Here is a 14,078-nt window from a genome sequence, read left to right on the forward strand (position 1 = left end):
CTGTTTAAGAAAATGTGTCGGTACAGGATCTAATATACAGGTTGATGAATTTGAAGAAGAGATGAGTGAAATTAGTTCATTCTCTTCAAGGGGAGTAAAGTATTCTAGGTTCTGATCTGACATGGCTAGATTAACATCTGCATCAATTACATTGTTCGGTTTCAAAACCTCAATTTTATGCCTAATATTTACAATTTTATTATTAAAAAAGTTCATGAAGTCCTCACTATTGCATGATGTTGTTGTGGAGATTTCTGCAGTGGTCTTATTTCTGGTTAATTTGGCTACAGCATTAAATAAGAATCTAGGATTATTTTTGTTATTTTCTATAAGAGTGGAGAGATATGTTGATCTAGCTACACTAAGAGCTTTTCTATAGTTCAGGATGCTCTCCTTCCATGCTATTTGAAATACTAGTAATTTAGTTTGACGCCATTTACGTTCTAATTTCCGAGCGGTCTGTTTTAAAGTGCGCGTGTGATCGTTATACCAGGGAGCAAGTTTCTTATCTCTAATAATTTTTCTTTTGACTGGAGCTACATTATCTAGGGTATAGCGAAATGTCGACTCTAAATATTCAGTCGCCTGATCGAGTTCTGTGGGGTCAGACGGCGATCTAATCGAAGTTGGGAACTCTGGGAGATTACTGATAAAACTCTGTTTGGTAGTTGATGTGAATGTACGTTTCATACGGAAGCGCGGCGCTGTGTGTACATTATTATTGTGACACACTTGAATTGAGACAAGATAGTGATCTGAGATAACTTCAGATAGTGGTATTGTGAATAAATTTCTTATACTTAATCCAAATAATATTATTAAATCTAAAGTGTGACCTGCTTTATGAGTGGGTCCTACTACATACTGATTTACTCCTACCGAGTCCAGTATAGACATAAATGCAGTTCTTAGAGGGTCTTCTGGGTTTTTAAAATGAATATTAAAATCTCCAGCAATTAGCACTTTGTCTACAGAAACGACTAGATTTGAAAGGAAATCTGCAAATTCACTAAGAAATTCCGAGTACGGCCCTGGAGGTCTGTAAATGACAATTAGCGGAATCGACTGAGCTGACTTAATATAGTTAAATACACTTATGTTACTATAAAGAATTTCAAATGAATTAAATTCATTTATAAATTCATTCATAAGTTGCTATTAATATTATTATTGTATAAATGACAAAGATATGTAATTTAAACGCTAATACAAACGCAAAACTTTCGCGGCAACGATACAAAAACAGGAAGCTACGTCACAGGAACACTCAACACCATCTCGACATTTGGTGTGTGTGTGTGTGTGTGTGTGTGTTCAGGTTACTCTGTTGTGGTTGGGCAGAGGGGCAGAGATTCTCTTGTGTTCTCTGGAGCACCGAGATGTGATCACAGGGGTCGGGTGACTCTGTTCAGGAAGAGCACTGACAAGTGGGAAACCATCAGCAATATCGCAGGAGAACTGGTAAGAATGAACTGTTTCTTCTGCACTGTGTTGTAATTTATAATACGATCTTTTGGATCTGACCAGTACTTTAGATGACAACAGGATCAGGAGAGCCAGGGTTTAGCAGGAGCAGATTTATTTTGCGCATATGAGTCAGACTAAGCTCTCACTCAATCAATCACTGACTCACTCACTCATCGTCTAGACGGCTTTGTCCTGTATTTAAGGTCACGGGCCTGGAGTATATCCCATTAGACTTAGGGCACGAGGCGGGGTACATCCTGGACATGGTGCCAATCCATCGCAGGACACACACATACATACATACACACACTCATACACACACAATGGGCAATTTGGGAACGCCAATTAGCCTAATCTGCCAGGTACACAGTATATAGTAATAAAATCATAATACAGCACATAATCACCTGTAATGTGATAATTTATTATATAACGCATCTGCAGATCGGCTCGTATTTCGGAGGATCGGTGTGTGTGTTAGACCTGGACTCAGACAACAACACTGACTTCCTCGTGGTTGGAGCTCCGCTGTATTACCAACCTCATCCTCAGAGAGAGGGACGGGTGTATATCTACAGACTCACACAGCAGGTACACACACACACACACACACACACATACATACTACTGTACAGTGTGTGTTACTGAAGCAGTATATTTATACCTCAGCGTCTATGTACACTACCAGTCAAAAGTGTGTACACCCCTACTAACTCCATGGTGGTTCCTGATGTTTATTTCTTTCTACACTGTAAAACGATACTGAAGGCGTTTATCTAAAACACACAATAATCTCCTGAACAGTTGATATTGAGATGTATATCTGCTCCTTCTGCTCTGTAAAGCTTCATAACGGCACTAATCTGAGGTGCTGGTTGTTAATTGGTGATTTCTGAGGCTGGTGACTCTAAATGAACTTCTCCTCTGCAGCAGAGCTCAGTTTTGGTCTTGTTTTCCTGGGAAGGTCTTCATGAGAGACAGTTTCATCATTCCAGAAGAGCTGACCTACATGGCCTAAAATAACAACTCACTGTTGCTGTTGTTGTTATGTAATTATTTAATCTCATATGTGCTATTTCATAAAATAGAAATAAAAAACAGTTTTGTTCTAAAATAATAATAATAAAACAATAATTACAAGGTGTGCCCAAACTTTTGACTGGCACTGTACCTCATCACGCTGTACACAGTATTTTATTCAACTTTACTCATTATCACACCCTCCAGGTCATTTAGACAATTTTAAATATACTGTATGTGTACCGAAACAAAATACATTAAATATACTCTGTGTGTGTTTGATACCCTGTGTGTGTGTGTGTGTGTGTGTGTGTGTGTGTGTGTGCAGCTGAAATTGGAGAAGCAGTTGGAGATTAGTGAATCAGCTCAGGGTCGGTTTGGGATGACTTTAGCTGCTGTATCAGATCTAAATGGAGACCAGCTGAAGGATTTAGCTGTTGGAGCTCCACTGGAAGATGATCAAAAAGGAGCCGTTTACATTTACCTCGGCAACCGTGATCACGGCATCCGCTCTAAGTACAGCCAGGTACACCTCAAACATCCACCCCAATACAGCCAGGTACACCTCTAACATCCACCCCAATACAGCCAGGTACACCTCAAACATACAATTGTTATGTTCATAACACTTTCACACACTTGGAGGTGTTGATTCTTTAGAAACACATAAACATAGAACCACAAAAGACCTGCAACATACCCGAGTCGTGAATTCATTGCTATCTGTATGGCTAACAAATTGAGGAATTTCCCGGCGAATCTTGTTGACTGTGCCAAGGATGATGGTTTTCCGTCTAAGTTTTTGCGCAAGTAACAGCGATGTAAAGAAATAGTCTGTGATAACATTTCTGCTCTTGTATAGGAATGGTTTCATCAGCCTCATCATTACATTTTCAGACAGTCTCTCCCCACTGGGACGATTGGGGTCCTTGCTAAGATATGGGAGGACATTGCAAATGTACTTGGATTTTAGGTCGCAAGCCACCCAAAACTTCATCCCAAACTTGTCAGGTTTAGTTGCAATATACTGCAGGAAACAGCACCGAGTGTTTGACGGAAAAAGCTGCTCATCAACGGTGATATGTAGACTAGGGTTGTAGGACGTGATACAGTTGGTGACAAATGATCCCCACACACTGGAAATTCCAGCAAACTTATCAGTCTTTGCTCGATCACTGCGGGTGGACCTGTCATTAAAGCGTAGGTGTCGCATGATGTCTTGAAAGCGGTTTTGCGGCATAGTTCCAATGATTTGTGGGTTTCCCAGGTTTGCTGATCAGCAGTCACGTAGTGATGGAACCTAGGGTTAGGGTGAGGGTTAAACATCACATCAAATTGTGAGCAATGGGAAAGTCAAATGAAATCACAAATGCATGCATAGATACTAATTATAATTCCAGTATCTCCTCCTCTGTATCGGAATAATGTCTGAAATATCTTACTTACTATATCCACTTACTTGTTTTGTCACACGCCGACCTGCGTCAGCAGGCTAAAAGGACCCACAAGCAGACACAACAGATCAAATGGAAAAAAAGTATTTAATTGGAAAATATGCTGGAAGCAGATAAAGGGAACATTAGGCAGTATATATATATAGAGATAGATATAGATATATATAGATATATATAGATAGATAAATAGATATAGATATAGCTATGTATAATGTAGTTCTTTTATATTGAATATATATATATATAGTTTACTCTAGAGGCGGTCAGGAGTAGGCAGCAGGGCAGGTTGGAAGTGGCTGTGGGCAGAGCTATAGCAGATGAGATTATGCTGAAAGTAGATACAGAGGAAAGTTAGGCAAAATATGTGGTTCACTCAAAATGCCACTAGGAATGGGCAGCAGGGGAGGTTAGAAGTGGCTGAAGGCAGAGGTCTAGAACATGTGAGATCCAGAGCCCATATAACACGGGCGAGAGAGCAACAGTGAAAGATCAAAGGGCAGAGCGCTTGCCGTTTTAGACTCACTAAATAAGAGCAGCCAAAAGGAGTCAGGGTAGAGAGCAGAAGCACTGACCAACAACTGAATAAGGACAGCACACACCTGTAGTCCAAACTAGAATGATCCAGGGGGATCGAGACAAGCCGTAGTTGAAAGTGAAAGCAGAGAATCAAAGCCGGTAGAGCAGTCAGCGTAGCAAACGAGTTTAATCCGAGAGGCAAGAGCGTAATCCTGGGGAGCAGAAAAGAGAATCAACAACGTGAAAACAGGCAGATATACTTGACAAAAAGGCACGAGACAATAGAGCATTGGCACGCAATAATTCGGCAAGGGTTCGCTGCTTGAGGGAGAGTTATATAGAGTGGTGGTGATGAGGCGCAGGTGTGCGCCAGCATGAGTAACTCAGGCGGCAAAATGGAAGCCGCGGAATGGAGTGTGGAAGGGAGTTGCGGGAGATCAGGACTTGTCCCGAGAAGCGGGCATTACCCGGCGTACCGTGACAGTACCCCCCCCCCCCTATGGGCGACACTGGGCGTCCTAGCTGGTGCTTTTGGGTGTTGCCGGTGGAAGTCTGAAATTAGGGTTGGGTCGACAATGAACCTGGCGGGAACCCAACTTCTCTCCTCTGGGCCGTATCCCTCCCAATCGACAAGGTACTCGGTATCTGGGGGCTGTTGTGCGGCCTCGGTCCGCTTGCCTCTTAAAGGTGCTAACGGTGTGTAGGAGACGAGTTCTGGCCTGGGACCAAATCTTCTTGCAGCGGCGTACAAAAGAACTGGTTGAGGCTACCATCACCTTTCTTTCTTGTGCTGGGAACAGGGGTGGCTGATAGCCAAAGCAGCACTGGAAGGGGGAGAGACCTGTGGAGGAGGTCGGTAATGAATTGTGCGCATACTCTATCCAGGGAAGCGCCTTGCTCCATGTAGTCGGATCACGAGACACCATGCACCTCAGGGCTTTCTCCAATTCCTGGTTGAGTCTCTCTGTCTGCCCGTTCGACTGGGGGTGATAGCCAGAAGATAGGCTGGGTGTCGCTCCAATTGATTTGCAGAAGTCCCTCCAGAACTCAGCCGAGAATTGGGGCCCACGGTCAGAGACAATGTCAGTTGGGAGGCCATGCAGACGGAAAACGTGGAGAATCATTAGTTCCGCCGTTTCCTTGGCTGACGGAAGTTTAGGCAAGGGAATAAAATGAGCAGACTTTGAGAAGCGATCCACCACAGTCAGGATGCAAGTGTTGCCATCAGAGTTGGGGAGACCAGTAACAAAGTCCAGGGCGATATGTGACCAAGGCCGACGTGGAACAGGAAGGGGTCTCAAGAGGCCGGTAGGGGGTTTATTGATTGACTTACTCCTAGCACAGGTGTCACAGGCTGCCACAAATCTCAGGACATCATCCTTCATAGAGGGCCACCAGAATCGTTGCTGGAGTAGGTATAGGGTGCGGGCCCCCCCCCGGGTGGCAGGCAACCCGAGAGCTATGTCCCCATTTTAACACTTGAGTTCGCACAGAGGCCGGGACGAAGAGACAATCGGGGGGAACGTTGCTAGGGCCTGGTTCCTGATTAAGTGCCTTCTTAACCTGCCTCTCGACATTCAGAAGTGCGGCTGCTACTAGGCAGCGGGAGGGCAGGATTGACTCACTCGTTGTTGGTTGTTGAGGTGTGGAGAACTGTCGAGACAGGGCGTCAGGTTTGGCATTTTTGGAGCCAGGGCGGTACGAGAGCATGAAATTAAAGCGTGAAAAGAATAAGCTCCACCTTGCCTGGCGGGCGTTGAGCCTCTTGGCTGATTTGAGGTACTCTAAGTTCTTGTGGTCAGTCCAGACTAAAAATGGGGTAGCAGTACCTTCCAGCCAATGTCTCCACTCCTCTAGAGCAAGCTTTACTGCCAACAGTTCTCGATCTCCTATGTCATAATTTCTTTCTGCTGAGGTGAGACGGCGGGAGAAGTACGAGCAGGGGTGTAGCTTTTTGTCCTTGGGTGATCGTTGTGATAAGATAGCCCCAACTCCGGACTCGGAGGCATCTACCTCCACCACAAACTGAAGGGAAGGATCTGGGATTGTTAGAATGGGCGCAGAAGTGAATCGGTGCTTGAGGTCAGAAAATGCATTCTCGGCCTGTTTGTTCCAACAGAAGGGGACTCTTGTGGAGGTTAGTGCTGTGAGGGGAGCTGCCACTGAACTATAATTCCTGATGAAACGCCTGTAAAAGTTGGCAAACCCGAGGAATCTTTGGAGGTCTCGCCTTGAATTGGGAGTCGGCCAGTTTGTGACGGCCGTTAGCTTGGACGGCTCCATCTGTAGGCTAGAGGGAGCAATAATGAACCCAAGAAAGGCCACAGAGCTGCGGTGAAATTCACATTTCTCTGCTTTTACGTACAGTTTGTTCTCCAGGAGTCTTTGCAGGACCTGTCGGACGTGCCGCTTATGCTCTTCCAAGGAACGAGAGAAAACCAGGATATCGTCTAGATAAACAAAGACAGAGATGTTCAAAAAGTCTCTCAGGACATCATTGACGAGGGCCTGGAAAACGGCAGGGGCATTAGTTAGTCCGAAAGGAACTACTAGGTACTCGTAGTGGCCTGTTGGTGTGTTAAAGGCGGTCTTCCACTCGTCCCCCTCCTTTATCCTTACCAGATGATATGCATTTCGTAAGTCCAACTTTGTGAAAACACACGCCCCTTGCAAGAGCTCGAAAGCAGTAGACATGAGAGGAAGGGGATAACGGTTCTTGATGGTAATGGCATTAAGCTCACGATAGTCAATGCAGGGGCGAAGGGACTTGTCCTTCTTATCCACAAAAAAGAAGCCGGCTCCTGCGGGCGAGGAGGAGGGTCGGATAATTCCTGCCGCCAGTGATTCGGTGATGTATTTGTTCATGGCTTCCCTCTCTGGAGCCGATAGGGAGTACAGACGTCCCTTAGGGGGGGTAGATCCTGGGAGGAGATCAATGGAGCAATCGTAGGGTCTGTGCGGTGGTAGAGAAAGAGCACGTGCCTTACTGAACACCTGTTGGAGGTCGCTGTATTCAGGTGGGACATTGGATAGGTCAGAGGGCTCAATAACCTCTTCAGTGGCAGAGAGCGACGAGTGGGTTCTAGCAGCATGAAGGCACGAGGAGAGACAGGCAGGACTCCAATCAAGGATAGTGCTCTTGGCCCAGTCAATGTTGGGGTTATGTCTAATTAGCCATGGGGTGCCAAGGACGACAGGGGCATGAGAATCCTCCATAATAAGGAAGGAGATGGTTTCAACGTGATTGCCAGAGATTCTAAGAGTGACTGGAGGTGTACGGTGAGTGATTGATGGAAGGAAACTTCCGTTGAGGGCCTGGACAGATAGGGGGTTATCTAGGGGTAAAGAAGGGATGTTCAATTTCCTGGCTGTTGCAGCACAGATCAAGTCCTGGTCTGATCCAGAGTCAATGAGGGCTTTTAGTGGTTGAGCCTTGTTACTCCAGATGATCATAACCGGTAGTAAGGGGCGTTGGCTTGGGAGGTTTGTGTGAGAAGGGCCCTCCAAGGCTCCCAGTTTCAATGTGGGCCCCCTCCTTTTACCGGGCATTGGAGGCGGAAATGACCTGTTTGTCCACAGTAGAAGCAGGCCTGTTTATCCCGCCGACGTTGGCGTTCCTCGGGAGAAATTCGGGCTCGGTCCACCTGCATAGGCTGGTCAGGTGAATCAGCAGTTTGTGGGGGGAACATTGGTCTGGTCCTTACCAGGGGTGGTGTGCGTTCTTTGCGCCTGAGCCGGAGACGTGCATCGACGCGCCCCGCTAAATCCATGAGCTCGTTTAGGCCAGAGGGGAGCTCTTGAGAGACCAGCTCATCTTTGACGGTTTCGCTTAGTCCATGAAAAAAAACATCAAACATGGCACACTCATTCCATCCACAGGAGGCCGCCAGGGTGCGAAACTCGATGGCATAATCATAGGCTGATCGTGTTCCCTGACGGAGTCTTAGCATCTGCCCAGCTGCCTCCCGGCCTGAAAGGGAACGGTCAAAGACCCTCCTCATTTCATTGGTAAACGCATTGTAGTTGGTGCAGCATGGGTCATCGGCATCCCACAGCGCTGTTCCCCACTCACGTGCTTTTCCCGAGAGGAGGGTAATAATATAAGCTATTTTAGAGCGTTCTGTGGGAAATGTTGAAGCCTGTAACTCTAGAGAAAGAGAACATTGCGAGAGGAAAGATCGGCAGGTGCCAGGTTCTCCATTGTATGACTGAGGAGGGGGCAGGCGAGGTTCCCGGGGAAGAGGGAGTGGAGCTGGAACTAAGGGAGATGGAGTCTGCAGTTGTTCGATACGAGAGGTGAGTGCACTGAGGGTGTCCGCCATAGACCTTAGATTAACCTGCTGAATCTCCCCCTGGTGTGTACCGAGGAGGGAGCCCTGTGCCTCTACGGCGGTCCTAAGTTGTCCTAACGCTGCTGGGTCCATGCTTGGCCGAATTATTCTGTCACACGCCGACCTGCGTCAGCAGGCTAAAAGGACCCACAAGCAGACACAACAGATCAAATGGAAAAAAAGTATTTAATTGGAAAATATGCTGGAAGCAGATAAAGGGAACATTAGGCAGTATATATATATAGAGATAGATATAGATATATATAGATATATATAGATAGATAAATAGATATAGATATAGCTATGTATAATGTAGTTCTTTTATATTGAATATATATATATATAGTTTACTCTAGAGGCGGTCAGGAGTAGGCAGCAGGGCAGGTTGGAAGTGGCTGTGGGCAGAGCTATAGCAGATGAGATTATGCTGAAAGTAGATACAGAGGAAAGTTAGGCAAAATATGTGGTTCACTCAAAATGCCACTAGGAATGGGCAGCAGGGGAGGTTAGAAGTGGCTGAAGGCAGAGGTCTAGAACATGTGAGATCCAGAGCCCATACAACACGGGCGAGAGAGCAACAGTGAAAGATCAAAGGGCAGAGCGCTTGCCGTTTTAGACTCACTAAATAAGAGCAGCCAAAAGGAGTCAGGGTAGAGAGCAGAAGCACTGACCAACAACTGAATAAGGACAGCACACACCTGTAGTCCAAACTAGAATGATCCAGGGGGATCGAGACAAGCCGTAGTCGAAAGTGAAAGCAAAGAATCAAAGCCGGTAGAGCAGTCAGTGTAGCAAACGAGTTTAATCCGAAAGGCAAGAGCGTAATCCTGGGGAGCAGAAAAGAGAATCAACAACGTGAAAACAGGCAGATATACTTGACAAAAAGGCACGAGACAATAGAGCATTGGCACGCAATAATTCGGCAAGGGTTCGCTGCTTGAGGGAGAGTTATATAGAGTGGTGGTGATGAGGCGCAGGTGTGCGCCAGCATGAGTAACTCAGGCGGCAAAATGGAAGCCGCGGAATGGAGTGTGGAAGGGAGTTGCGGGAGATCAGGACTTGTCCCGCATTACCCGGCGTACCGTGACATGTTTAAAATGAAATAGGATATAATATGAAATGAAATATCTTTTTAAACAAAAAGATACAACTAGGTTTAGGGTTACTAGCTAGCCCTAACCCTGCACACACAAAAAAGTGGAAACCATAAAAACGTTAAGGTAGATATTTCTGTCACTCCGCTCTGCTTTTTTAGTATTTTCCACTTACTTGTTTGGAATAAAATAGGAAATAAAATATGAAATGAAACTTAACCTGAAGACTGATCAGACAGCTCTCAGTCCGAATCCGGCTGAAGTTCTATGTCTTCTCCATCCAAGTCACAAGGGTTTACTTCACTCAGGATAATTCCCAAGGCCTGTCAAGTGGTGAGTCTTCTCTGCATTTTCTTTCCTTGGAGAGAAGTAGGCTATGTGCAGTGAGATTTCATCCACCTCAGCACAAAAGGAAGTTCTCTGCTTTTAGCAGCGCCCCCCCCCTCCCCCCCACTCCTCTGCAGATTGCTTAGGTAATGACCTAATTTACACATGAATTGATGCTAATGTTAGCCAAAGGAGTAGCCAAGTTAGCAGCCTCTTGACTAAAGGAGGGTTAGAAAAGTCTGGGACTTCTAGTGTTAACAATTGTCATAGTCGCAAAGAAGCTTTACACAATCAAATACTGTCATTTACTTTACTGTATATTTGAAACGTTATGCATTTTGTGTGTGTGTGTGTGTGTGTGTGTGTGTGTAGAGAATTTTTGCAAGTTCCATTAATAAGCAGCTTCAGCATTTCGGCTTGTCGATTGATGGTGTAATGGACATGGGACAGGATGGTCTGATAGACATTGCTGTTGGAGCACAAGGGAGCGTTTTAATCTTGAGGTAAAGTTCAGTCAAATGTACAGTGTGAGTGTAATGACTCTAAATACAGGGAACTTTTCTCATGTAAAGATTACTTTTGACCTAAATGATGTGATTGTTTTTCTCAGAACTCGGCCGGTTGTGTCCGTCTCAGCAAAGCTCAGTTTCTCCCCGTCTGAAATCAACCTGAATCATTTTGACTGCCACAGCAGCTCAGACAACGCTATTCCTGTCTTTTACCTTAGCACCTGCTTCAATATGGCAGAGGACACCAAAAGCAAAGGTATGAGCACAGGTACACGTGGTAACACAGAGCACTGATACAAAACACGAACACACAACATACACATGGTATACACATAGCCTACACATAGTATATGTGTGTGTGTGTGTGTGTGTGTGTGTGTGTACAGTAGGTGGACGAGCGGTATGTTAATTTTACCATCGCAGCGTATGGCAACAACATTTGGGTTTGTGCGTTCGCTGGCTTTTTTTTTTTTTTTTTAAACAATCTGTTTATTAAAATGCATCAAAATATAACAATGTAATACAGCAATATTATAGTTACATCGTTTTATATGTTTTAAAAGAAAAGAAAACACAAAAACACCAAACAAACAAAAAAAAAAAAAAGAAACCAAAGGGGCACAGGTAGTTTTAAAATAGCAACACAGGTTATTCCAGAAAGTAATACAGTAGGAAGGAGGAGTTGAAAATAGAAAACATGCATAGAAGGTATACAACAAATCATTATTTAACAACGTTTTCTTTAAATAGAATTATGAAAAGGGGATATGATAAGTCAAGTGTCAAGTTATCTTATCTTCTCTTGTCTCATTTAGTACATTCCCAAAATTCGAATTTGATATGAAGGATATAAAGGGTGTCCAAATTTTCTCAAATGAAGACGTTTTACCTTTCAATATATAAGTAATCTTTTCTATAGCTAAACAGAAGGACATGTATTTGATCCACTGTACGATAGATGGCTTTTCCACTTTCTTCCAGTACAAGGATATTAGACGCTTTGCTTAAAGTATACTTATATCAACAAGCTTACGAGTGCTTCCATGGTCGATAATATTCTCAGGAATAATTCCCAAAACAAAAATTTCAGGTTTCATTGGTAAATTAACAAAAACCATCTGAGAGATAAATATAGCCACCTCCTTCCAAAACTCTTGTACCTTTGGGCAGTTCCACATGCAATGCAAAAGTGTACCTTTCTCATCTGAGCATTTAATGCATGTGTCTGGAATGTTCTCGTTAATTTTATTTAACCTAACTGGAGTAATGTAAATTCTCATAATCCAGTTGTACTGAATTAATTTGAGATTACTATTAAATGTTTGTACTTGAGCTTTTGTACATATTTCTTCCCAAACATCCGAGGGTATATTTACATTTAATTCTTCTCTCCAGGAAGCCAATTTAGATTCTGATGATTCTTTAGAGTGTGATTCTAGCATTTTATAAAACATAGATATTAGACCTTTAGATTGGGCAGGTTTTGATAACAGTTCTTCGAGAGGTGTCTTATTAGGTTTTGTAAGCTTTGCACCTTGATAGGAAGAAACATAGCTCCTGAATTGAAGAAATTTAAAAAAATGTTTTTTGGGAATATCAAATTGCGATACAATTTCTGTAAAGGACATCAGATCCTTTTCCCTATAAAAATCCTCAATTTTCTGTAGTCCTTTATCAAACCACATCTTAAATCCAGGGTCAGATCTAGCTGGTTTAAAAAATTTGTTTCCCCATATTGGAGTAAAACATGATAAGGTATTACACTGACCTAAATATTTATGTACATCACAACAGACACTAATTGTTTTAATAAGGATAGGATTAAAGGATACCACATCTTTGTCTTTTCTGAGAAAATTAATGTCTGCCGAATAGAGGTAGAGATAAAGGGGTAATTTTGACTTTATAAAGAGAGATTCAATATCCACCCAAGATATAGATTCAGATTCAGAAGAGAAATAATATAAAGTAGATCTTAACTGTGCTGCCCAGTAGTGCCACTGCAGATTGGAAAACTGAAGACCACCCCTATTAAAAGGCAAGTATAATAATGATAACCGAACTCGAGCTCTTTTATTATTCCAGATGAAATTAGTGAATGATCTCCGAAGTATTGTAAAAAAGGAAGTTGGAGGGCAAAGAGGAATATTTTGAAACAGATATAATATTTTAGGTAGTACACTCATTTTTATTATATTTACACGTCTAATTAGCGATATAGGTAAATTTTTCCATCGTTCAATAAATTTAGAGATAGTGTTCAAAAGAGGTTGGTAATTAACCGAAGATATATGGTCTACATTGGTCGTTATTTTAATTCCTAAATAAATAAAGGAATCTACCACCTTGAATTGTGTCACAGTTGGTATTTGAATATCACCGTTATTCAGTAAAAGAATACATGATTTAGATTGGTTTATTTTATAACCAGAAAAGTTACCAAAGAGTGAAAGAAGTTGTAATAGAGAAGGGATGGAATGAGCCAGATTTGTCAAGTATAAAATTACATCATCTGCCTACAACGAAATGCGCAAATCTATTGTATCTGACCTGACACCTAATATATTACTATGAGACCTTACCGCGATGGCAAGTGGCTCAATTGCTAAAGTAAAAAGAAGCGGTGAAAGGGGGCATCCTTGACGAGTACCCCTTTGAATGTTAAAAGCCTTAGAAATTATATTGTTAGTGAGTACTTCAGCCATAGGGTGCATGTAAAGTATCCTAATCCATTTGCAGAACATTTCTCCAAATTCAAATCTTTTAAGGACCTTAAATAGATATGGCCACTCCACCCTATCGAAAGCCTTTTCCGCATCTAAAGATAAAATGGCCGTATCGTAAGCCCCCTTTTTAAGATACAAGACATTAAGTAAGGTTCTAACATTATGAAAACCCTGCCTGCCCTTTATGAATCCATTTTGGTCTCTGTGTATTATCTTAGGTAGTAGTGTCTCCAACCTCCTTGCTAAAATTTTTCTTTAGTATTTTAACATCTGTATTAAGTAGTGAAATTGGTCGAAATGAATCGCATTTTGTATTTATTTTGTTAGGCTTGGGTATTAGCGTAATAAGAGCATGTCTTAAGGATTCTGGGAGCATACCATTTGTAAAGGATTCTTTAAACATATCTAAAATAGGTCTAGCAAGCTTTCTTTTAAATTTCTTGTAAAAATCTACATTAAGGCCATCTGGTCCCGGTGTCCGACCTGCAGTTAAATTGTCAATGGCTTCTATGATTTCTTCTTCTATTATGTCCCTATCTAAAAACATTTGTGTCTCTTCAGAAATAGTAGGTATAGACAGACTGTCGAGAAATTCTTTTTGTGTACTATTATCTGCATACTCAGAGGAATATAA

The 14,078-nt window shown here is 42.9% G+C and overlaps 1 protein-coding gene across 1 annotated transcript in view; it reads left to right on the forward strand.

The window, feature by feature from the left end:
* The window catches only part of LOC128506731 (integrin alpha-M-like), a 226,098-nt gene that overhangs the window by 98,686 nt on the left and 113,334 nt on the right, over window positions 1-14,078 (forward strand). The window contains exons 13-17 of the mRNA XM_053477300.1: window positions 1,319-1,461; window positions 1,912-2,058; window positions 2,816-3,013; window positions 10,582-10,712; window positions 10,820-10,974. Of these exons, the coding sequence (XP_053333275.1) occupies window positions 1,319-1,461; window positions 1,912-2,058; window positions 2,816-3,013; window positions 10,582-10,712; window positions 10,820-10,974 (774 nt within the window). The remainder of the gene's footprint in view (window positions 1-1,318; window positions 1,462-1,911; window positions 2,059-2,815; window positions 3,014-10,581; window positions 10,713-10,819; window positions 10,975-14,078) is intronic.

This window comes from Clarias gariepinus, chromosome 18, assembly GCF_024256425.1.
Source record: "Clarias gariepinus isolate MV-2021 ecotype Netherlands chromosome 18, CGAR_prim_01v2, whole genome shotgun sequence".
Classification (NCBI taxonomy): Eukaryota; Metazoa; Chordata; class Actinopteri; order Siluriformes; family Clariidae; genus Clarias; species Clarias gariepinus.